Source organism: Hippocampus guttulatus, chromosome 10 (assembly GCF_054856545.1).
Source record: "Hippocampus guttulatus isolate MCC_2025c chromosome 10, RoL_Hgut_1.0, whole genome shotgun sequence".
Classification (NCBI taxonomy): domain Eukaryota; kingdom Metazoa; phylum Chordata; class Actinopteri; order Syngnathiformes; family Syngnathidae; genus Hippocampus; species Hippocampus guttulatus.
In genome coordinates this window covers 14,222,771-14,248,774 of record NC_141270.1, presented here as the reverse complement: position 1 = coordinate 14,248,774, position 26,004 = coordinate 14,222,771, and the positions used below count along the sequence as shown (strand labels likewise).

The 26,004-nt window shown below is 40.4% G+C and overlaps 1 protein-coding gene across 1 annotated transcript in view; it reads left to right on the top strand.

Annotated features, from left to right (window-relative positions):
• Positions 1-26,004, top strand: part of plpp4 (phospholipid phosphatase 4) — a 54,690-nt gene that overhangs the window by 3,639 nt on the left and 25,047 nt on the right. Inside the window, exons 2-3 of the mRNA XM_086122873.1 lie at positions 18,862-18,970; positions 23,740-23,830. Coding sequence (XP_085978999.1) covers positions 18,862-18,970; positions 23,740-23,830 — 200 coding nt within the window. The remainder of the gene's footprint in view (positions 1-18,861; positions 18,971-23,739; positions 23,831-26,004) is intronic.

The following is a 26,004-nucleotide window of genomic DNA, read 5'->3' as shown; positions in this document are numbered from 1 at the left end:
CTGGTAACAACTTTCCTTTTGTAGAAGACTGGACTGTCTCGGAGTTCTTTGTGTAGTTTGTTCATTTGTTGTGTGTTCACAACCCCCCGCCCCCCATATAATTTATTTTGTGATTTCCTCTCTTGATTTTCTGTTTGGCGCATTACGTGTTTGCTTTTCTGAGTGTCATTGAAGTCATCGTTGATTTACGTTTTCGGGGGCGGTCACTCTCGAGCAGAAGGCACGGAGACCGAGAAGGAGAAGGACGTGCCTGTCCAGTAGTCGCTTGAGTTGTGTATACGTTTTAAAAAGAACCAACACGACAGCTCATTTGTTTTCTGTCGTTTTGCTCTGCTGCAGAAACTGCCGTGTGAACGCAAGTGGGGCTGCACCGACGCTGTGCCGGTGCAGACACGCTCAGCGGCTTTGTACGTGTGAACGCTCCACATAATTTGCTGCGGTGCAAAATATATCGCAACAAAATACATCGGTGCAGCGCCGGAGCAAATTTGTGCCGTGTGAACACCCCTAAAGAGAGAGAATTGCCAAGCTAAAACAATGTTAACCTGAACCACCAAAATTTGCTCGGATATTTTAACGGACCTGTTGCCTGAATCTTGACGGAAGCATACGATGACTGAGTGTGGTCGGTGATGGACTTGTCATGTCATATCTCGCCCAGTCCAAGACATCGACAATTTAGTTGTGGGACAATATCACGATTGGCCCAACTTCTTCAAATGTAGTCTTCCTTTTTGATATTTTCTGTCAGCCTGGGTGCCCTTGGGGAAACGTTGCTTTCTCACAGATCAATCTTGGCTCGACTCCAGAAATCATTATAGCAATAAGCAGACACATGACCAATTTTTTCTCATCAAGCGCGCGGCCTCTCACATTTTACGCGTGGAAAAGGTCATCCATGCCATAATTTCATGACTGCTCTGTACGCTGTCATCAGCAGAGAAAACATTCTTTTTTTTTTTTCAAACACCAGCATTGTTATGCTCAGAGTGCAGCTGTGTCATTGTTCTTGTCTAGAACACCTCCGGTCTGCGGACCAGACCTTATTAGAAGTACCAAGAACTAAACGGAAACTCAGAGGGGATCAAGCCTTTTCCGTTGCTGGTCCCTCTCTCTGGAATGAGCTCCCACTGAACATTCGGCAAGCCCCCTCGCTGGCCATCTTTAAAACCCGCCTCAAAACTCACTTGTATTCTTTGGCATTTGACTCAGCATGACTCAGATCTGATCTTAGTTTTACTGTTTGGTGCCTTCTACCATTTCTTTACTGATTTATAGCTTTATTGTTGTGTATATATATATATGTTAGTTGCTCCATTTACAGCACTTTGTATGCAGCAATGGCTGTTTGAAAGTGCTCTATAAATGCAGTTGATGTGAGTAGAAAAAGAAAATCTGCCAATTTGTTTCAGGGTTTGTATGAGTCAGAATTTTGCGAATTTAATCAATGCCCAATTAAATAACCTTAATTTACCAGATTAACATTGCTCTCTAACTTTAATCAGTGGCTGGCTAGTTCAATTGTGGGTTCCAACCAAAGATCAAAATGGCTTTTTGTTTAAACTTTGATCTTTATCAATTATATAATACATTTGACAAAGTGGGATGAAAACAGATGTTTTGTTATGCATCGTTTTTTTTTTCACGCAAGAGGAGTCTTTACATCTATGGTTTCACATATATTAGAATGACTTTAATGTTTTCTACTTTGTTGTTCACACAAGGACATTTTTAATTGTTGTTTTTCATTAACACCGCGTTTTAAATTGTGCTTCAGATCTGCATGGTTTTTTTGGCTGATTCAAGCCAGCGTTGTCACTTAACCACAATGCAGACGATAAGTGGTAGAGTCGAATGAGAAGTGCTAGCAGAAGGCAGTGACGGGGAGGGGGGCCGCAGCTCTGCTCAATCCTGAGCCACTGGTGAGGCTTTTATCCGCGGGGTAGTATGTGGTTGGTTGGCCTAATGAAGACTTTCTCCTGAGCTTGTGGCATTTTCCACGGGTCCAGCGGATAACTCGGCTTGTGACATCCTCACTTGCATTGCTCGCTGGCCTTGTGCACCAGCCTTCATTCTCCATTCAAGGGTGATGGATTTCAGGGTTAGATGGACTAAATTCCACCCAAAGAGTCCATCATCGTTGTTGAGAATAAATGTGGGACACCAGGCCATTTTGTGAATGAAGGCTTTTAAGACCGTCTTGTGTATGGCTGTTTTAATGACTTTGGACAACTAGCATATGGGGTGAACGAGTGAAAAGACCGCACTTTGCACTTTCCGAATTGATGGCTTAGGTTTTTTTATGCCTTCTCAAACCTGCTCAAGGATGTTTTTTTTTTAAACATTTCCTTGTCAGAGAGGCTAGATTTGTTTCAACTTCCTACACTATATACGCTGATCTACAATGCGAAGAATGTCCTCTCCACCAATGGTGAAGACGAGGCAGTTATTCCATTCTCCTTTCTGCAGTGACAGTGTTGGTTTGCAATTGCCTATAGACACAAAAACATGGCAACAAAGCCCGTTTCGTGATTTATTTTTTGTCTAAATTAAAGTCATCAACATGCTTCCTTGACACGGAGATGCCACAAGATGTTGTCAAAGCGATGTTGTAAAGCATTGTTTGTGGTTATTGCTTTGGCCTGAGCAAAAAAAGCAAATCCCAAGCACCTAGGTGAGTTTTTCAACAACTAATGAGAATAGGTTAAAAGGAATAATCTGTGAATAGGTGAATGAGCAAATGCTACACCTTAACAACGCAGCGGCTCACTGTAATGTGCGAGTGGTCCTAAATTGTTGTCTGCTTCATGGACATACTTGCATGGTCACCTACAAGGATGTTATTCTCTTGCAGCGCTTGACAATTCAGGGTCACCTGTTCCCCGAGCGCAATGATTTCTCACATATTATTCACATTCCAGTTTTGTCAGAAAGGATTTTCCATTAGGGGAATATTACATTTTATTTGCCCTAGCTTCAGGCAATGCATTGTCTGTCGTGACAAGCACTTTGTTCGATGCCCATTTGACCCTCTCCTACCAAACTGCAAATGCAGTGCAGTTGTCACAACTTGCAAAGCACCCAGGGGGTCAAATATATTTTAAAAGTAACATAGTCATTCCACCCAAATGGAATCTCTTATCTGAAAAATGTCATTAATATCTAATGTCGAAACTTGGGGTTCATATTCCTTCCAATCTGCAGAAAAAAAACACTCAAGAGTTTAGAAAGATCCAAACTGTATTTAATGTTTCCGTGTTTTTCACTTCATGATTCATAATCCAATAATTTTTAAAAAATGCAGTTGCAGATGCTGCTTGCATTAAATACCAACATATTGAGGACACAGGAGGGCAGAGATGGAATAGAAATGGGGTTGATAAAATAGATGTTTGTAGTTTGGGTCATATAATGGATTTCCTATTATATAGATTAAGACTTGGGGAATGATGACAGAAAAAAGGGTGTTCAAACCATTTAGAGAGCTTATATCAGTGCAATCGAAAAGCTACTACATAGAGCAATTTTCCAGGGAAGAGAGCTGCTGTTTTGAGAGCTGATGTTCACATGAAATAAAATCGATCCATCTTTGCTAAAGCTAACAACAAGGCTAACTGAAGCAGAATGAATTGCCTGCTAAGATTAGAAAGATGGAGGCAGACCTTTGTCATATACGTTATATTGCTCATGTAATGTTAATTTAGAGGTGATTTGAGCATTGTCAGAGCAACACATGTCGGCAATTATGTCATGTTGTGTTTGAAAAACAAAATGGCTAATTTCTTTTTTCATTTTGCTCTACACATTATACTGCCTCTAAAATTATTTCAGTCTTGTTGTTATTCTGGCATCTGGCATCTGAGACCCTCAATTGGAGGTCATCCAATATGTAGGCCTCATTAGTTTGGTGGGAACAAAAACACGAGACAGCCGCAAACATAAATTTGCAACAGAAAACAATCTCCCGACAGATGAGACCCCCAGGTGGGTTCACTTATTGATCCTTGTGTGAAACACCGATTGGATTTATGATAATGTTACATAACCATTTTAATTAGTTCAGCCTGAAAATTAACATGGGGAAGGAATACAACATTGATCACAAGGGCAAGAATTACAGTTTTAATTACATAGCATTTGCTAACATCTCAATGGTGTTATTTATATTCCATTGTATGAAAGAAAAGAGGTGGGTGGTATCAACGCCGAAAATTACAATCCTCTATTGTCTGATTTAGATTTTTCCTCATTCAAATTTTTCTTCTAAAATTTGACCGTGGTGCTGTGTCCCTGGACAGAGAGCAAGCTGTAAAAGGAAGTCATACACGCAGAAGCATTACAAAAAAACGAAGAAAAAAATCCTACATGTTCTATGTTAAGTAACATCAAGCAGGGAGATAAGGGCATATATTCAAGCGGTCATTACAAATCACTGTGTGTCAACCATGGAATAAACGATTCGAAAAAGATTCGTTGGTGACAACCCTGCCCTGAGTGCAAAGATAAACACATTCCGAGATCCACTTTTATTCCCAACGTGTAGCAAAATTGAATGACTTCTTCCTGTGAGGTTGTTGGTTCTTGCCAGAACAGAGAGATCAGAACATATTACTCCTGTCCAAAAGACTTTACACCGACTAGCAGCCAGCTGTAAAATAGATTTTAAAATATGCTATTGGTCTGTAAATCCCTGAATGTCCTGGTTTCTGAATACATAAAAGAAATGGAATATAAAGTCAGTAGGGTTCTAAGGTCTGCAAACACGGGTAAATTAGTGGACTTTAAAGCAAACACGGTGCATCAGCATTTATCTGTTATGCTGCACGCAAATGGAATAGGCTTCTAGCAGAACTGAAGTTAGCCTCAATTTTAAATGCTTTTAAATCCAGGTTAAAAACGATGACACTTGTTTTCCCATACCCATGATTAAGGTTGTTTAGAGCATTTCGATAATAAATGTTTCAAAAATCATGTTTTTTTTTTCAATAAATTTACTAAACTACTTTTCATTTCTAAAGTAAACAAACAAACAACAATATTCATTGCATATTGTAAAATGAATACCTCTCTAATTGTGTCACTGAGGAGTTAGCAAGAATTCTTGATATAGCTCTTGTGTTCAATCTTATTACAAAGCCGATGGCCCATTGCTGGTGTGTGTGTGTGTGTGTGTGTGTGTGTGTGTGTGTGTGTGTGTGTGTATTCAATAATGTCCCTGCATCATTTATGGAGATCTCCCTGGTATTCACACTCTAAATTATTCAGTCCCCATCTTTATGAGCGCTCTTAAATAAAGAATCAAATCGTTTATAGAAAGTACATTTCCACAAGTGGTATTATTTTATGAAACTTCCCTTACATTTGGAAGACATTGTGCAAACATGACATTCTGCCAAATCGCTTTAAAGTTTTTTATGCATCTTCTTTTACCTCTCCTTACCTATTCTTGACATTCAAAATGGATACCTTTTTAAGTATTCATTGCTGTGTGAAAAAAAAAATACATTAGGTTGTACTCTTTATCTTGGTCAAATATATGATGAATCCAGTTGCACTTATAGAGCATTCCACCATATAATTACATTTGCTCTCTTCCCACTCTAAAGACATTCATGTTCATAGCTCTTTTATTCTCCGCGTACTTGAAGTATGCCTGCTCGTTTCGTAATTCTCCAGGGAAAAATTCTTGAGCAGCACACAGAGCTGCTTTGTAATGTATCTTCTGCATGAAGTGAATGCAGGTGGAAGGAACTCAAAAAATGAGGTAGCAATGGTTGCGTGTGTCAAAAGTAGAAATGTACATGTACCAGGTACTGTACACGCTTTTTTATGTGTAAAACTGAACTGTGTCATGAGAACTGTTTCTGTAAATCACATGGAGATGCATTGGATGTGGAAATTGGTGTCTGTGTCAAGCTTTTCTGTTCTAATGAAGGGTCGGATGGGTAAACGTGATCTCATTCCGTCAATAGAGCACCTGTAAAGTAGATCATGTCTTGAAACCAGTTACGTTTGATGGCAACGCATCCTGCATGTGAGAAAGTGCTGATTCACAATCAAGCAAAGAGTGAAGACAGACAAAGCGAAACCAGGAAGAGCGCTCTCATAGGCTTGTACCATTGACATGATGGTGTATCCCTTTCCTGTCTTGTCTTCTTCCATACAGACACCCGTCACTCCGGAACAGAATCACCCGTAGCTCGCTCAACGACATGGCCTTTGGTCACTGCTTCAAGCACCAATCAAGCTAAACGTTTGCTAAATGACACCTCTTTTCCCACATTACCTTACCGCTAAATGGTTTTCTTTAGGTCACATACTGTAGGTGTTTAGAACCAGTCTGTCAAGTGTGAAAATCGAAAAGAAAGTCTATTCAACACATCCTGTGGTTCTGTTTTAGATGTATTTAGATTTTTTTAAATTTAATCATACATTATAGTGACTCATGATTTTCTCCTGGGAAGTGGAAAGATCACCACTGTCTCACCATGTTAAATAATATGCTGCTGCTCTCAATCAAATTCTAGTCGAGTCGGTTGTTATTTTTAGGTTTGTTTCATTTTGGCAGTGTTTTTAGTGGTTTGGATGGTGCAGGGCAATACTTTATTATCACATGATCACAATTCCCATGGCCACAAGTTGTCATCTCACATACTTCTTTAAAGATATGAAAAGGTTTGTGTTCTCGTTAATAAGAACATTGAAGTGTCTTCAATAAACACTATTCAATAAGCGGTACATACATTTGTTTTTTTTAATTTGTGGTTGGGGACCACTACTTTAATGTACTGGCTGAAAATGATCCCAACTACTCCTAATTAAAAAAAAAAAAAAGACATCCTTGTTGGACTGTAGGTCTTTCTATCCTGTATTTATATCTATCCTTATACATGTATTAGACAGACCTGAAAACCTGCACTCACCCCCACTCACCCATTTTTAATATGCTTATATTTATATTTTATACTTTTTGTTCTTCTAGTTTCTCCCGTTCATAATTGGGAATTTCTCCATTGTGAGACAAATGAAGGTTTTCTTATCTTATATTTCCAGCTCCCCACCAAGCTACAGCCGCTCGATACTTGAGAGGGACATCATCAAGAGTTTGGAGGTGACACATTTCCTCGAAGGAGAGTAGTCATCCTCATATCAAAATTAGATATCGTTCCCTTCTTATTCTCTTTGTCTCCCTCTCCATCATACATACACGCAGAGACACACAGAGCATTTTTTTCTTCCATTCGATCGCTGTCATTCTTGTGTTCCTTTCTTATGTGTCACCTTGCTCTATGCTCTGATCTGTATAAATTGAGATGGGGAGTTGATAAAAGAGGAATCCTCCAATTATTCATTATCTTGGCTCACAAATTCGTCCACTTCAGACCTTAATGATGAACGTCGCAACGAGTGGACCAAGGTTAAACATTAAGAACTGTGGGACAGGGCAGGACAAGAATGTGTAGGATTTCAAATTCTTTGTTGCAAATGGTTTGATCGGCCACACACTTCACAAACAAGCAGACAATCTCATGAGACAATCACTCAATTAGAACCTAAGGGCAAGAAAAGTAGCGGAAACCCGAGACTCACTTTGTGAAGATCTACAGAACAAGAAATAATGGCAATGGGAAAACCCTGAAAGGAAGTTTGCAAGTACCGGTAACGAAGTAGAATGGAGAGCACTTGTGTGTTACCTCGGCACCATATGCTGTTTAAAAGACCGCTGATGATTGACATCGCACAAAACTATGCATAAGGGATTCAAGGTCAGACTTCACATCACATCACATGAGAAATGTCTCAGAAGATGTACTTTCAAACATCTGTTACTGGGGGAAAAAAAACCAGCATATTTCTTAAAGATCTTCTAAGATATGCCATTTATTGCTGTGCCTTCCTAAAATCAGGAGTCAGGACCCACTTTTTGAACCAAATAAAGGAGCCATATAAGCTTCCTCTAAGTTTTGCTTATGTCATAAGATCAGCCTTGCTATGCTGGCGCAATGTGATAGACCAAGTTTTATAGAGGCCAGTGAAAAGATTTTCTTTTGTAAAACCCGGATTTATTTTATTTTTTAATCCCAGTGGGTAGTGACTGTAGCTGGAGAAAAAAACATGTACAGTGTATTCACCTTTTTTTTTTTGGACTGCAAAACAATGCAGTCTGGATATTTCTTAGCTGCAATAATGGGAATTTCACCCTTTAGAATATTTTTATTCCATCATCATTTTTTAAAGACATTGCTGGAGCAATACTGACATTAAAAGCAAACATTTTACTCTGTAACATTATTACATGTTTGATAGGCATTGTATCTCTCCATATTATATCAATTCAAAAAGGTTACATTGGAAGTCATCCAGCCAATCAGATGTTCTAGGAAACCTTCGTATTGCATGGTCTCGGTCTCGAGATAGTCATATTGAAAGCACAATTCAGACACTTAATAGTGAAACCCTGTAAAGATCAGCAGGACGGTGGAAAAAACAGATGGTTGCACAGGATGCGAAAACAGCTGTTACACAACACAATTATTAAAAACAACTCACATTGGGATCCTTTACGGCCATAAACGGATATAAGAAAAGTAATACAGTACTCGATAACTATGGCTACCTCTAGCAGGGTTTACAGGCCACTTAAATAATCTAGAAATAGGGTGATTGATATCCTGACATATCTGACATATGGGCCTGCATGCAATAAACCCACGTAGTAGAACAGAGTCAAGCTCATTTTAAAGAGTAAAATAAACCAAATGCAGAGTTTAGCAGACTCTGTGTGTGTGTGTGTGTGTGTGTGTGTGTGTGTGTGTGTGTGTGTGTGTGTGTGAGAGAGAGAGAGAGAAAGAGGAGGAGAGAGTGAGTGAGTGAAAGAGAGATAGAGAGAGAAATAAAGTTATTAGGCTGCGATGCTGCTTATGCCCATTTTCAACTCTTGACCTGGGATTTGGTCGATGAAATCTAGAATGAACAAAAAGGAAAGATCTAGCATTTCGTTCATGCTGCTGCCAGTGTTGACATTTGCCAGAATGAACAATGAGCATGACAGCATTGATAAATGTCAGCCTGCTGTGTGTCACTCGCATATCTATGTCACATCAGAGTGAAAAATCCTTGCTTCACTGGCAGAAAATTCACACCATCAATCATATACCTGTAGATGAAGTATTTTTTCGCTATGTCTGCTATATTCAATAATTTTCAGGGTGCACAATTTCCATAGCCCTAATTTAATGTAAAATGGGTGAAAATTCGTAGTATTTCCTTTTATGGTATAAATACACAAATGAGTGTGCGAAGTGCACTCATTAGTGCAACAGTTTTCTGTATTGCAAATCCTAGTTCGTTAGCGTGCCCGCTGATTACTCGAATTGCTCCCTCTTAGAAGCCATTCAATTTTCTTTTTTTTTTTTGGTGCAAAATTATTTCATGACATCCACATTAAATTATATATTGTACTGTATATCCATCCATCCATTTTCCGATCTGCTTTGTCCTCACAGGGGTCGAGTGGGGTGCTGGAGCCTATGCCAGTTGCTCTGTGGGCCGTAGGTGGAGGACACACTGAACTGGTTGCCAGCCAATCGCAGGGCACACATAGACAAACAACCATCCGCACTCACACTCACACCAAGGGACAATTTAGAGCATTCCATTAGCCTGCCATGCATGTTTTTGGAATGTGGGACTGTGTAAAAGTGCCTTGGCGTTGCGGGCATGAATTAGAAGTAAGATGTATCAGTTACCAGTGATATGTTACTGATTCTGAACAAAAGATGAAGGTATTATAGCGCATATTTAGGAAATGTACGGACACTTTTTTTTTGTTCAGGAGGGCAAGGCTTTTAGGGGAAGCTGAGCTGTTCTTGTAGTATTGGAGCCACCGCCATTGCTTTGTATCGTCTTCCTCCTACTCTCTTATCCCTGAGGGATCGGAAAGTTGCTTTCCATCTGGCAATGTTATTTTTTTTTAAGTAATTTTCTCGATCCTTTGCAAGTTAGTACACTTGTGTACATAACGAACCCCACTGTTCTGTCTGCTTCAACACTGCGCCCACATCCTTATTGCGTCATCTTTGTTTACAAACTTGAAATGAATCAATACTCCGGAGTGACTTAAACTCCCAGAAACACCTGTCAGTCACTCAGCCCGTTACGCACCTGTTACCTCAGTTATCTTTCACAATCCAAGTTAAGTCTACAAAAAGTGTACAATATTATTTCTTTGAGATTGTATCAATGTGTGGACTTGTTTGTACTTGAAGTTCACTAAAACTGCTGGTCTGTGGTTACCCCCTGATCAAGATGATCTGAAAGTCCCAAAAAACACAAATGTTTTGTAAGATGATGTAATGCCAATTAGTTTCGTTAAGCTTGGGGAACATGTATGGAAAGCTCATCACCAACTGTAAACACATCCCTACCTCCACATCGGTTATTCTGGGATATTTTCAAACTATTTTGATTTTTGACCATGCCTTGCATCTGGATGTTGTCATTTCTTCAAATTGAAATCTCCACTTTTGGGCTCATGTAGTCTATGGTCACTGTCATCTGTACCACAGCATGTACTGTGTTTTAAAAGAGCCATTTTCTTTTCTAGCTTTTGCAAGCCACATGAAATGGTGTTGTGATTTTGGAACATGGAACACTGTGTACTTCACAGGATAGACGCTTGCATTGTTGATGATGACGTTTCTCCATTTCATGGTGAAGATGCAATAATTTCCTCTCCAAACCAATGTCTGCAAGTAACTTTGTCACGCGTCATTTGAAAGACTCAGCATTTTCAAAAGAATGCCCTGTTCTCACAAGCACATATAACGCTGTAAAACAAACTTGGAATTCCACGCTTTTCACACATTTCATCAAAGAAGACATTGGGGTGGGAGATGGGGGCGGCGATGCAATAACTGACAGGCCCGCTTTGTGGCATTGACCTGGAGGGGGCCAAAGTCTGATTATTTTTGCCCTGGCGTTTATGTGATTGGGATTGTTCAGCCATGAAATGTGACAAAATGAACCAAAAGAACTGATAACCAGGTTCACTTCTGAGTGCAGCGTTATCTCTAATTCGATTACCTTGCAAATCTCTTGAATCACTTCTCAACAGCGCGCTGCTTTAGGATGAAATGACTTGATTTATAAGTGGAGAGTGACAGGAAGCAGCCAGGAGGCTGTGGGAAAGGTGAAAAATATTTAACAACCTCTGTTCCAGTGAGAAAAGTCATTTCCAACTGAGATGAAAAACAGATGGTCAGCTCAGTTAATTTGCTTTACAAACACAGATTTTCCTTCATGAGGTGTAATCAACAGTGTCGTGTTGCCACATAATTGCCAACATGTCAGCAGAGTGTAAGAAGGATTGAATCTACAAAGGGTGAGGCTGTTGCAAGACATCAGATTGTGCAATGCCTTCTTCTTATTGCGCCTGTTGATTAACACTAGCCGACAGAAATTTAATAAAAGCGCCCCCGCTTCCAGGTAGAATGAAATGTATTTCAACAAAAGCTTCCAGCTTTGAATGCATCGTGAATTATCTTTGTAAGGTGACGACATACGCACAGGCACAGCCCTATGTCCTACAACGTGCTCAGACATTTAGACAAAAATAACCTCGTACCCTTTGTTCTGTTTTTGTCAAACTCTCGTTCATGTTCCGTCGATTCTTTTGGTCACTTGTCATTTACAGTAACTATTATGGAGCAAAAGAAACGAATGAAGTTTGGTGTGTTGCGACCTTGAATCATGCAAACTGTCTGGATTATTGCAACAGGTTTAGTTGCCCAAATCAAATTTTGTGATTCTTAGTTTATTACAGTTCAATTTTGACTATTCATATTGAAGGTGGTCCAGTGGTTAGCGCATCCACCTCACAGTGCAGACATGCAGGGTTCGATTCCGGCTCCGGCTCCGGCTCCATGTGTGGAGTTTTCATGTTCTCCCCATGCCTGCGGGGATTTTCTCTGGGTACTCCGGTTTCCTCCCACATTAGCCAAACATGCATTGGGAGGTTAATGGAACACTCGAAATTGTCCCTAGGTGTGAGTGTGAGCGTGGATGGTTGTCCGTCCATCCGTGTGAGCCCTGCAATTGGCTGGCAACCAGTTCAGGGTGTCTCCCGTCTACTGCCTGGAGACAGCTGCGATAGGCTCCAGCACCCCCCCCCCCCCCCCCCCACATACACACACACACACCACTACCCTTGTGAGGATAAAGCGGATCGGACAATGGATGGATATATTGAAGGTGATCTCACTGTGTAACACATTTAGTGACTATTTAGTTTGTGCACGCATGCAACAACCTACACTACTGCAGAGAGCAAAAACAAATAATCAACATGTTCAATTAAAAATTGTCAGACAGCGTCAATCTAAACTAGGCTTGATCATCTTTATAATGGCAGAATATATGATATAGTTTTTGCGTTGGATACCATTACATTGTGCAAGTGGTTATAATGTGGCTGTCCGGTGAATATATACGCATGCACGTGCTTACTGTACGCAAAAACGAAAATCAAACATCATTTGGCACAGCTCTTTCATGTGATATCTAGTGAAATTTTGCAGATCCCTCTCATGCTGATAATTTAGTTATGGGCTTCAGCTAAACACGTGAGTCCTTGACTCCATTGTGCTGTGTTGACCTATAAAACTGCCTGATAAATGTGGTGTATTTTATTGAACACTCACCCATCAGACGTGGGAGGGGATGGAGATCTTGCAAAATAATCCTGCTGTATTGTCAAGTATTGAGCGGATTTGAAAATGAGCTAATGAGGATAAACTGACCCATTTGCAGGGCTGTCATGAAGATGAACAGGAAATGCTGGAATGTTTCTGGGTGTGAAAAGGTCAAATGAACTAAATGCGCCTGCTATGGCAATCAGTTTAATTTCATGTTGACATACAGTATTAGCTACTATGCTGGCATAACTACGATCCAGCGATTTCAGTTTCAAAATTCCTTTTGTTCGCTGGCTTGTGAAAAAGAGAAGGCCTTTCTCTTGTTGCCATGGCAATATCCAACAACTTTAACCGATATATAATCATGGTCAATCTGGCTAGAATCCTGAGAGGGTCACTGTGGTGCACAATGACAGTTGCTCACACTAAAAAGGATTAAACTCTTCATTTGTTAATGTTTTGAAAGACCATTCATTTGGTTAGCTTCCTTCTTCGGTACTTTTGCATATTTATCGGTGTCAAATTGCATTTGCCAATTAGGAATGAATTGAAGATCATACCCAATGAATTCCATAATACTGGTTAAACTCACAAAATAACAATCTGTTCTGAACTCTTACCATTGTAAAACATTTATTAGCTGGAAGAGTATCGGGATGTTCCTATTCTCTGTGTGGCATGAAAGTCACCTTACGCTAAACTACAAGGCCACTCGACGTTGGCGCTTCCATTGAATCTGCTGACAAAAGCTTGCATCGAAGCTTTCCAAACAACTACACGCTTTTTCTTTCAAACTTTTAACTACAAGATCTATGATGTTATGGAGCCTGCAGAAGCCATTAGGCTTTCCTCTGTCTACAGAGCAAACAAAAGCTGATATAACAGGACAAAGCGCTCCCCAGGTAGCCTGCAGGCTAAGATGAGTTACAAGGCCTGTTGGTGTTTATGGCCATCTCGGGGGCTCATCTCTCAACTTTGTGGGCATGTTGGGTATCGCTGTAACACTGATCAGAGTATCTTTTTTTGTTTGTTGCTGTGCTGCGTTTCAGCATTTGAGTCCCTTTCAACAAGACTGTCATACTTTGTTGTTTCTTGTTATCTCTGTATAGTTACAATTCTTTCTCAGCTGGTGGCCTACGCGTTACGGTACATGCCATTGCCAATTGAAGCACCATCATTATCTTTACAAAATGCGATCAACGATGGCCTTCTGCCACATTGTGGGATAAAGCATGTGTTAGCAATAAATGATGCACGCCCTTCTGCTTTCAAGGCAGCCTGTGAATTGCAATAAAAGAGTGAATTAATTTCCACTAAAGATGAGCACCGTAGTAGGACTCAAGGATGAAATGCATGCAAAAAGTCATTAAAGTGTGTGTGAAGTGTATTCAAGTCTTTATTTTCAAGTTTCTAGTTAGGGAAGAGAAAATGAGGGTTGATCTAAAATGGAATCTCCAGCCAAGGGAAATCCTCTGAGGCTAGTATGGATTTCTTGGAGGATATTGGGTACAAATTCTGAGTAAGAAGGGCGAATGTTATAACCTGCTCCAGACGCAATTTAATTTTGCATGAACAAAAGTAATAATCTTAACCAAACAGCTCACTGCTGTGAAATATGAGACTTTTATTGCAAACCACAGACATGGCAAAATCTGAATGAATTCGATCTGAAGTGCATCATGATACAACTATACAGTCAGTGGCACTAATGAGATTCAACTAAAAGCTACGCTCAACTCCAAAAAGTATTAGAATAGTGAGGTCAAATTCCTTTATTGTTACTTAAACCTAAAACATTTTTGTTTGACATCGAATGTCATTTTCAATGATCAATGAAAATGAGACAACAGTTCAACATTCCAGCTTTGACTTCCATCTTTAAAAATCCGCATCCGTGTTTCGGATATGTGTCGGAGACGTCTGCCGCATAGACAGAGCCCCGTATCTCGAGACAAGAGTAAATCAGCAGCTTGGTGTGTTAAGTACGACCTTCACCAGGAAATCACAGTGATCCTGTATTTGTGGGGGCTCGTTTGCACTTTGCAGTTTGCACTCACATTTTTTTTATCATAACCCCAACAGGTAAACAGCCCTTTATTCTATACCTGAAAGGAACTGCCAAGGCGACTAAACCCGATACTTGGCAGCATAAAAATCTGTGAAAAAAAATTTGCTTTGTGCCTCCAGTTTCCTCTTTAGAAATGAAATGTCCAGAGATTGACTTGGCCAGTCTAAAACCTTCCACCGCTTGTTCACGTTCCTTTTGTTCTTTTGGCAGGGTATTTTGGGGCTGCCTGGAGCAGGCTCTCCCAGTTTGGTTGCAACTTTCATCAAATTGGCAGACAAAATGTTTCCGTCATTGACTTCTGAGTTCATTCTGCTACTGATCATTGAAGATTAAGAAGCCTGTCCCAGAAGAAGCCATTCAAGCCCAAGCCATGACATTTATTCATAAAGAGCTTTTCATGCCAAAAAAATACATAGTTTACAGAGATAAAAACACCAACCTCCTGCCATTTGTCCACACATGTCTCAGACATATGCACAAAGATAATGACCTATGTTTTACGTCTGGGTACAGAGCACCCATGTGAGGAAACGCCAATCATAAGGAGCTGTCAACTTGAAATTCAGACAACAGACTGTGGTTATGGCACACCGACATGCAGCCATTGGGCAGGACCATGGCCGAGGCCCATCACAACTGTCAGTATAGAGGGCTCCGTCCTTTTAGCAATTACCCACAAGGCACGATCGGCGGCCATATTGGAGGGCTGTTATAAACAAGCCATACACGAATTTTCGTGTATGGCTTGTTTATAACAACCCTCCAATATGGCCGCCGATCGTGCCTTGTGGGTAATTGCTAAAAGGACGGAGCCCTCGATACAAGGCTCCCTTTGGGGGAAACACTGAAAAATAATTAAATAGTGCTTAAAAACGATAAAACATTAAAATCTGTGAAAATGTAAATGATTAATAATATATAATTAAATTTCCGAAAACTATAACACTAGCAAGATAAAATACAACAAATAACAATACTACCTTATTTTTTCTTTCTTCATTGGTCCTAATCCTCTTCCGTAACAATGCAAGTACGACAATTAAATATAAAACAACTCAATGGCAAAGTATTTTCTTGGGCAAATTCCAGCCTTGCCTTCCTATTTTTCTTGCTAATGAATATTTACACTGGTTTAATACTTTAGTTTATGACATCTTCTATAAACAGCAGATTGGATATTTTCACTCCATTACTCTCATCGAAGTTGCTGCTGAGGTCTCCGGCAGTGGTTTTGAGGCCTTCTTTACAGTTTTTGCAATTTTTCATTCATCAATTGCTGCTTTTGACATACCTGTTTGACATCTGCTCACCATTAAAAGTACTTTGGGAGGAGTGTGTATTTCATTTTCTTGCAGTTTCAACAATAATAGTTCTTAACAGGGGGTTTATAGGATTTACTAATACCTTGGCCAACTTTTTAAGGCATGACACTGTTGTATTCTGTCTGTTATGCCTTGCAACCACAATACTGAACATACAATGTCCTTGTAATACTTCTTTCAGAGTGTGAATCAAAACTGAGCACCTTTGTTTTCTTAATCATTAAATTCTGTCTTTCCGTCTGAAGAGACATCAGGATTGGCATTTTTTTCACCTTTGAGCTATTCATTTCATTGGGCTCTACTGTTATTTCCTGTGTTCAAACATGAAGCCAGGCATAGAATTGAGTTTTTTTAATCACGTTCACTACCTTGGGGGAGATGGTCTCAAACTCATTAAGACTCTACCAACCGAATTTGAGATAAGCCTTACAGAATGACAGGTGGGCTGAAGTCGTTATTTAATAACCTGAAGGGTGTGTATGTGGAGGAGAGATACTTTGCGCTCTGTATTTGTGTATTTAATTCTTGCTCTTAAACGGCATTCCCTCCCACTAAGGTCTGAACAAAGGTGCCGTAGTGAGCACAATCTTGAAAATGGTGTAATTAATGAAGCATACTGTGTGCCACTAATGGAGTGACAGAACAACATAATTACTTGACTTGTGTTTGTTAGGGTAGCTACTGCAAAACCATTTTGTACACTTTTTGGAGACATCAAACTGGATGCTTTTAAAGTGTGTGCATTTTTCAAATGAGGTTATGCTTTATTCAGGTGGAAATCCAAGAATAATATCCAAAATACTCTATCATATCATTATTTCTCTATTTTGATGGTGAAATAATGATATCGTCAAATGCAATGTGACTTTCTGTAATTGTGAAACAAAGTTTCGTCTGGATCAGATCTGCCCCGTGGACATTCACAATTTAATACTAAAAATGTCATTTTAAAGATTCAGAATCTTAAATTACTTGCAAATTATGTTACTTTTTCGATTTTACAAAAAGTATTACATAAAACAAGCAAAAAATAATAGTGACATTTAAAAATGAATATTCTCAATGAATAAAAAATGTACAACTGCAATTACAGACATCAAAAAATGAGTGGAGGCTTTCTGCAGAATTTTTTAGCAGTTCACTAGTTTAGCTTTATGAGTGAACTATTGCTATTAACAAGAATAATATAAAATGTTCTATATGTGCCCTGCAATTTGCTGGCTATAATAATGAAACAATGATGATGATGTTAATAATTATGATGATGATTATCATTATTATAGAGAGCATTTATTCATTTCCCCTCGTGATCCGTCACCTTCGTGCGTCCCAATGATCCGAGGGGTTAAGCTGTTTGGGCCTTGATGCCCCTGGCAGGATCATCTATGGCAAACAAATCTTAGGTAAGGGATCAGACTAAGCACATCTCAAAGACATCTTATGATAAGTACATTATATGGATGTCATTTTCCCTCACCTGGACACGGGGAACAGGGACTCAGTTCCAGTCTGGAGTTGCATACGGTACTGATTAGGTTATTGCTAAGGTGGATTGCTGCAGCATCTGCAGTGATGCAAACTATCAGTCTGTTGCGGTGAAGGAGCAAAGCTCTTGATTTACCAGTCAATCTACGATCCTATGCCCACCTACGGTCATGAACTGCGGGTCACGACCGAAAGAACAAGAAAAGCTGCCCCAATGAGTTTCCTCAGCAGGGTATCCCTTAGACATAAGGTGAGGGGCTCGGTCATTAGGGAGGGGCTCAGAGTCAAAGCCGATCTCCCTCCACAGTGAGAGGAGCCAAGTGAGGTGGCTCAAGCATTTGATTAGGATGCCTACTGGATGCCTTTATGTTGAGGCCCAGGGGATGACCTAAGACCTGCTGGAGGTCTTCTGGTTGGCCTGGGAACACCTTTGGATCCCCGCAAAAGAGTTGGACAAAGTGGCAATGGAGAAGGAAGACTGGGCTTCCCTGCTTAAACTGCTGACCATGCAACCTGACCCTGGATTAGAGAATGGATGGATGGATGGATGGATTTTTTTTCCTGTGAAAACACTCAGGCACCGTTTAAAAAGTCAACAATAAAATATCAAATACATCCACTGTACCAAAAAGTAACAAAAATATTGTTAACAGAACATCAGTCTAAAAAGATATATTACTGGTGGATTACGTGAGATTTATGCGGTGCATCAATAGCTTTTAAGGAAGTAACATTTCTTCAAGATCTACAAGGAATTTTGACAGGAAGTCAATTGAATTCCAGATCTATAGAAACAAAATGTCGATATCACTGTCAAAGTCATTGGTACAGTACATTCATTTCACAGGTGACAAATGTTTTTGCCTAAGGTCTTTGTTGTTTCATTTATGCTCTTATCATGTGTTGCTGTGGCTTCAGCGCTTTGAATATTTTAAGATGGCTACACACACCTTACAACAAGAATCTCATGCATCAACGGTAAAATATCGTAAGCTACTGACTTGTTTTGAAATTAAATGACATAAAACCTTTGCAAGGATGACAGTGAACAAGGTCAACTCCGACATATCAATGGGTGGCCCAGGAGTATCTTGGAAATGTGTCCCCATTCTGTGAGGGGATGAGACAGCAGGGGCATTGTAGTGAAGGTGATCCGTAATGAAGCCTTGTTTGTTGTTACTCGAAAGACAACAGCTCTTTTGTATGCCCGCCCCAAAGTCATTCGACCAGTCACACCGTATGCATAATCCGCTAATGCCACTGTTTAAACTATCGTTATTCTTTGCTGCAGATTTACTGAATTCTTGGAGCCCTTTGAGCGAGTCATCCAACCTGAGGAGCTTTGGCTCTACAAGAATCCGCTGGTTGAGTCCGATCATATTCCCAAAAGGGTCATGTTCGTAAGTACCTACTGTATCATTATACATTCCCTTTTACAGCAAACTTGATAGCAGCCATATAACTTGGCATTATTTCCATGCAACTGAACCACTTTCATTGTTTAATTCTAACTATTTTGTGCAGCGACAAAATCTTTCATTTAGGATGATTAATACTGTGGATTCTCATCTTTTAGTGGTTAAAATGAGGCTGGCTTGAGGCGATTAATACTGGAGGGGTGTTGGAAAACTGGGCTGTAGTCTTCTACTGTGAGGAAGGAGAGTGGTCTTGGATTACAATAGCCAATACTATTCACACTCCATGCTGAGCAAATACAGGAACTATTTTGTGAAGATTTGGTGAGATTATGTCTGCAACTGTATATGTTGCTGATGCCTGTCTTGGCCAGGTTTCTCTTGGAAAAAAAGCTTCTTAACCTCAATGGGACCAACCTGGCTACATAAAAGTTAAATTAAAAAAAAAAAACAACAACAACAAGAACGCTGGGCATGGCTAGTCACACAGTAGCCTCCCAGAAAAGTCCCTGATTGCTATCTTTGTCTTCCTCCTCCTGTGCAATAAACACACCTTAGCTACAGTGCCAGATCTCCTTTGTTATACACATTCTGTCTATGTCTCCCGTAGCTGTCACTGTAGCTGACGTCACAAGACAAACTCGCCGATGAGCTTGTGCGGTCCTATTTATCATGCGGCATTCTAGCCTTTCGAAACCCACTGGTATACTGTAGTGGATTTTCTGACACTGCCCCAAGCTGTCAGGATCCACTGGCAGACTTCAGCAAAAGTTGCTCTTCGTATGCAGCAAGTTTTGGTTCAATATTTCTCACCGCTCATCATCCAAGCCTCCCACTGAACTTGGAGTGCCACTTTAAATGTACAATTCACACTGATGATGTCGAGTGGCTGCAAATACTTTGTTTTGCATGCCGTGATTGACAAGACTTTTCATCTCATAAATTTATTGGTGGCATGAGGCTTTTTAGTAAAAATCAACAAAGCCTGGGAAAAAAAGTAGGATTTATTGCTTTCAAGGATATCTGCCATCTTATTTTCAAGCATTCCTTTCCACCACTATTAATACCAATAATGTCCATCCATTCATTTTCTGATCCGCTTATCCTCACGAGGGTCACGGGCGTGCTGGAGCCTACCCCAGCCGTCTTTGGGCAGTAGGCCGGGGACACCCTGAACTGGTTGCCAGCCAATCGCAGGGCAGAAGTAGACAAACAGCTTTCATGCTCACAATCACAACTAGGGACAATTTGACATGCCCAATCAACCTGCCATGCATGTCTTTGGAATGTGGGAGGAAACCAGAGCAGGAACGGGGAGAAAAGCCATGCAGGAACGGGGAGAACATGCAAACTCCACACAGGAAGGCCGGAACCAGAAATGAACCCTGCACCTTTGCACTGTGAGGCTGACGTGCTAACTAGTCGACCACCGGGCGATGACATTGAGGCTTTCAGTGTGCACTGCCTGGGATTGGTTGACTTCTTTTTCAAATTGGCTTGCTTTTTCATGTTTTTCATGACCCGAGACAGCCTTATTTCTTTCCTAACCGTTGCAAACAACAAATGTGACAGTTTTATTATTTTCTGAAGTTTTCAATAACATAATTTATCATGTCGTTCACAGAACAGTGGGTTTGCTTCTCCCTGTGGCATTTATTCAAACGTTTTTGTTGTTGTTGTGGAGTAAAAGAATGAAAAAGTCAGCTGAAACAGTCAAGCAACCATTGCATTTTTTTCATTTACTCATGTGATCATCATAATGATGATAAAATCAGAAAATGTGTGACACAATTGTATGTCACTTGGCCCTATTCAAAAAAGAAAAAACTACTTGAATTTGGAATTGACATTGGTTGTGTTCACTGCAAGACTATTAATACCTTTGTTGAAATTGATAATAAATGTGTGGCAGGATTTCAGACAGAAGCACTGGTAAATTGAGCAACCTTCAGGTCAAGTCTGTGTGCCTTGGAAACTGGATCCAACTAGGACCAGGGATTTAACAACGGAATCTTTATGAAATTTCTGATTTAAAAAAATTATCATAAAATTTAATCATTTTAAGGAAATGGATAGAAAGTAGAAATGGATGGATACAACACTGTGAAAAAAAAGTTCTTCACTTTCAGTTGTACGTAACTAACATTTTTCTACACTTTTCCTCAGCAATATTTAAATTATATTTTAATCGTGCGCACTCAATAAACTGCATGTTTGAAATAAGTAAATCCAATGGAAACAAAGAGGGTTTTTTTCAGTGTTACCGGTACTTGTGCGTGAAGAATTCACAATTTCCCTTGAGATTCTGGAAGTACAATTTCAGTTGTACAGTTAAGTGCTGTCCAATACAGTAAAATAGTGCAGACGGCCAACATTGGGACCTAATCTTCATTGTTGCTGGAAATGCAACTGTTTCCATGACAACCGAAATCCATTCCCCATCGGTTTATTGACAATACATCATCCCTCTTTCCATAATTCATGTCTTTGGGTGTCCTTGAATGGTTGCGGCCATACCTCAAAAGAAAATACTAACAAATGAAAAGATCCGTCAAGCCTCCAAAATGTAATACGAATGGTGGTATGAGCACCATAACTGAAAGTAGGTGTCAAGATGAAAGAGTCTTTGTTCAAGCATGTCCTTCTAAATATTCTGCCCAAATGGACCTGCAATAACTGTGACTCTCTAGTATTAATATATTTTGGGGAACTGTGCTGAATGCACTGCCACACAAAATGTTTTCTAATTAATTTTTATTTTATTTGAAGAATGACAGATTACAATGTATTTTGCCTGTATGAATGAGCTCTTTGCCTTTACACCAGTATGGTTTATCACGCCATAAAATGTGATAATCTCTTTGCCACTTAACCTAATAGCTAATGTTGAAAAATGAAAAATAAATCACTGTCAGTTTCTGTCAGAGTCATGCTTCTCGTTCTGTCTCCCCCATGTTCGTCTCATCTATGTTCCTCTGAATGGCTTGTAACTGGGAAGTAAATTCCTTGTGTTTTTCTTGCATACATGGCCAATAAATCTGATTCAAATTCTAATTTATTAAGGAAATACAGGAACGTCCACCACACATATCTGCCTGTGCCTGGATGAAATCCATCCAAATCGCATTACACCACCGGCACCACAACTTGGTTTCTCTTGGTGTAAAGACTACCGGTACTCTACTTTCTGTCACCAAATTGTCGGGTGCACTGAGTGCATGTAATAGGCAACACCCTCTGTCCTGGAATGCCAAGTGAGACCGAGCACGGACGGCCAAATTCCCAAATGGTAAACGAGACTTGCTCCGGCACCAAAATTACGTTTTTATACCGAGCGTACGTGCGCTGTCTATGGAAGTAGAGCCGAATTACTTATTTTTCCTCTTCATACTGCTGCAATACATAATCAAACTGTGCCACTCCAGCCTCAGGGTGCTCTTTTCTTACCCTAAAAAGTTTAGTAACAGTCTTGGCTTAATCATGACGCAGTTAATAATAATAGCAACTATAAGCAAGGAGGCAACAAATGTTTTTATTGAGTGAGAAAGCAAGTCATTTGGCATGTTTTTAAACATTCTGATTGTCCAAGAAAAAGTTATTTCCCAGTCAAGTTTGAAGTGACTGGGACGAGAATCTGCGTTTTCAAACCTGAGACCATGGTCCTCGGGGTAGAGTGCCTTTTCCAGGTCGGTGGTAAGTTCCTGCCCCAAATAAAAAAGTTCTTCTATCTAGGGGCCCTGATCTTGAGTGACGTGAGAATGGAGGTGGATCAATGCAGTTTATTGGTTGATGCATGGGTCTCTCAAGCCGAAAATGGACCTGACCTGAAGGGGCAGCTCTCGATTTACCCATTGATCTACATTTCCACCCTCATCTATGGCCCTAAGAAAGAATAATGTTCACAGTTACAAGCGACTAAAATGAGCTTCTCTGCAGGGTGTCTGGATTTTCAATTAGAGATAAGGCCCTCAGAGGGGAGCCGCTTTTTCGGTCTATCTCGAGGAGCCTGGTGAGGTGGGTGGGCATCAGATTAGGATGGCTCCTGGATGCCTGGCGAAGTGCTACAGGCATGTCATCCTTGACACATCCAGAACATGCCTCTCTCGCCTGGCCTGAAAATGCCTCAGGCTCACCCTTGGAAACGCTGGACAAAGTGTCCTGGCAGAGGGACCTCTGAGCCTCCATGCTCTGTGAGCACTGTTGATGTGCCCTTGAGCAATAAACCGCAGCTTCACTGCTCAGGGACCTGACACAGTTGTGTATCACTTTAACGTGTGCATCTCTCTTCTACTGCATCCCATCATCCCATCCATGGTGATTGTTGGGTCCGGATCTGTTTGAATGCAATACATATACAGTAGAAGCTTTCAAGTCAAGTCAGCTTTATTGTCAAATATGCTTTATGTACAACATACAGCACTGATGAAATCTGTCTAGGTGTACCCAACCACTCACATCAAGTGAGATGGAATCGGTAGGCCTCAGTAAGTAACATTTGCAATGAAAATGATAAATAATAAATGAAAAATGAAACTGAAATTGTTATTATGAAGCAGTCCTGCAAAGGAGAATGAATGAAGCAGATTGTTTTTCTGCTTTGTTTGACATGTTGAAAATGAAAACAGTATTGAATACACTTTCGAAGGAGGTCATTTGCTGAGGCTGATATAATTTCATATTAGTTATCTCAACAAGCAACACATGACTAATGCTACTGTAATAACTGAACACTGTTCATCTTGATTTCCTTGTAGGCAATCTCCTTCCTTACTCCACTGGCGGTGATATTTGTGGTGAAGATAATTCAGAGGACAGACAAGACAGAAATCAAAGAGGCATGCTTAGGTAGGTGGAGCTAATTACATGAAATGTGATTTTCTCTCTCTCTCTCTCTCTCTCACATATATATATATATATATATATATATATATATATATAGGTATAGATAGATAGATATATACTGTATCAATATATATGATTTGAGACTTGCAGACTTGACTAGATGTGGTTGGATGATCGAGTTTCTTGAATAGGATTGGATGAACGGATTACCTGGTGTCTGTGAGGTCTGTGAAACTGAGGCACACACAGCGAGTTGATGACTGAAAAAAAAGGATATAGAGTAGTTGAAGTCCACTTGACTATCATCACCCTCACCCAGTGGTTCACAATTCACACCCTCCCAACTCCCCGCTGTGACTATAAATAGTATAATTTTTCTCTAAAATAGTTCTAAGTACACCTCTGCATAATATTATATCATCATTACCATTAAAAAAAACATCCATCCATCCATTATCTGATCCATTTTATCGCACAGTGTCACCACAGGGGTGCTCGTCCCATTATTTGAGATGGTCTGCCCTAGCCCCAACTATAAAAAAATCTGAGTCGTTCCACCCAGTTACGTAGAGCACAGCACTTTGCTTCAGATGTCCAAAACAAATACAGCTGGAAGGGAATGTACTTATCAATATAACAATGTTTTTTTGCTCATGGTTCCAAACATGAATAATTCCTCCAAATTCTCTTGGGGTGTTTGTCGAGCTATTATAGAGTTCTATAAAAACTGTTTCATTGATGCCAACATGAGGATATAAAGAGTAGTACACTGCCTCAATCAACTGTGTATACACACACATTAATATCTCAGTGGCAATTAACAAACTGCGCACCATATGATGCAATGCAGCAGGCACAAGAGTGGATCTCCATACGGCAGATCTAACGTCTTCACATTTGCAGTTTAAGGGCCCCTCGGACACATCATGTCTCATTTGTACAGTTTGTCCAGATTTGCAAATTGTTCAGAAACATTTCCATCATGCTCCTCTTTGCAGCATGGAGAGATTGCATTGCATTTCGCTTTTATTCCATTGCTGGTAACGTGGGGTGAATTCAATTTTATCACCAGGCTATGGGGAGATTAATCTGTGAGGGATTGTACCCAGGCTAATGGTTGCCCCATCAGTTGTCTTGATAGCTAATTAGGTGGGTGTCCAGTACTTACAGAAAATATCAGCCAGCAGTAGTTCTCCCATTACTCATTACCTAAGCTAAAAAGCAGCAGTGAAGTCTTCACAGTGTGATGATTGTGAAGTTGGTGCACCTATTGAGTTGGTGCTACTTATCACCATCAATGGGTTCTTTTAAAATAGAGTACCGGTACACTACTGGGCTATTGGTGGCTCACCATAACTGACTCCTTCAAATTATTTGGCAATTTCCTTTTTATTTTATTATAATTAAAGTAGCCATAGCGGCCCGGTGGTCCAGTGGTTAGCGCATCGACCACAGTGCAGAGGCGACCGCATTCAATTCCAGCTGCGGCCTCCCTGTGTGGAGTTTGCATGTTCTCCCCGGTCCTGCGTGGGTTTTCTCCGGGTACTCCGGTTTCCTCCCACATTCCTAAAACATGCATGGCAGGTTGATCGAACACTCAAAATTGTCCCGAGGTGTGAGTGTGAGTGTGAATGGTTGTTTGTCTCTATGTGCTCTGCGATTGGCTGGCAACCAGTTCAGGGTGTCCTGCTTGTACTGCTCGAAGATGGTTGGGATAGGCTCCAGCACCCCCCACAACCCTTGTGAGGATAAGCGGATCGGAAAATGGATGGATGGATTAACATAGCCATAATGCACAAGAAAATAACTCTGGGTACTCTTTTCAAGTGCCCCATGACCAAACCACTGATAAACTGCGTCCAAATCATCCATCCATTTTCAACACCGCTTATCCTGAACAGGGTCGCTATGCGGTGCTGCAGCCTAACCCAGCAGACTTCGGGTGGAAGGCAGACGACATATAGAGATAAACAACCGTGCACACTCACATCATCACGCCACTGAGTGGGAACCTATTTCCCCACACGGCCCGCACACAAGTCAGGCGAGTGTACGACTACACCATCAATGACTGGGTCCAAATCAGTCTGGATTAAGTGACCGCTATCATCATAGCGACTGAAAGAACCATAAAGTTAAGCATCATCATTGTATACATGGAATTGTACCAAATCTAA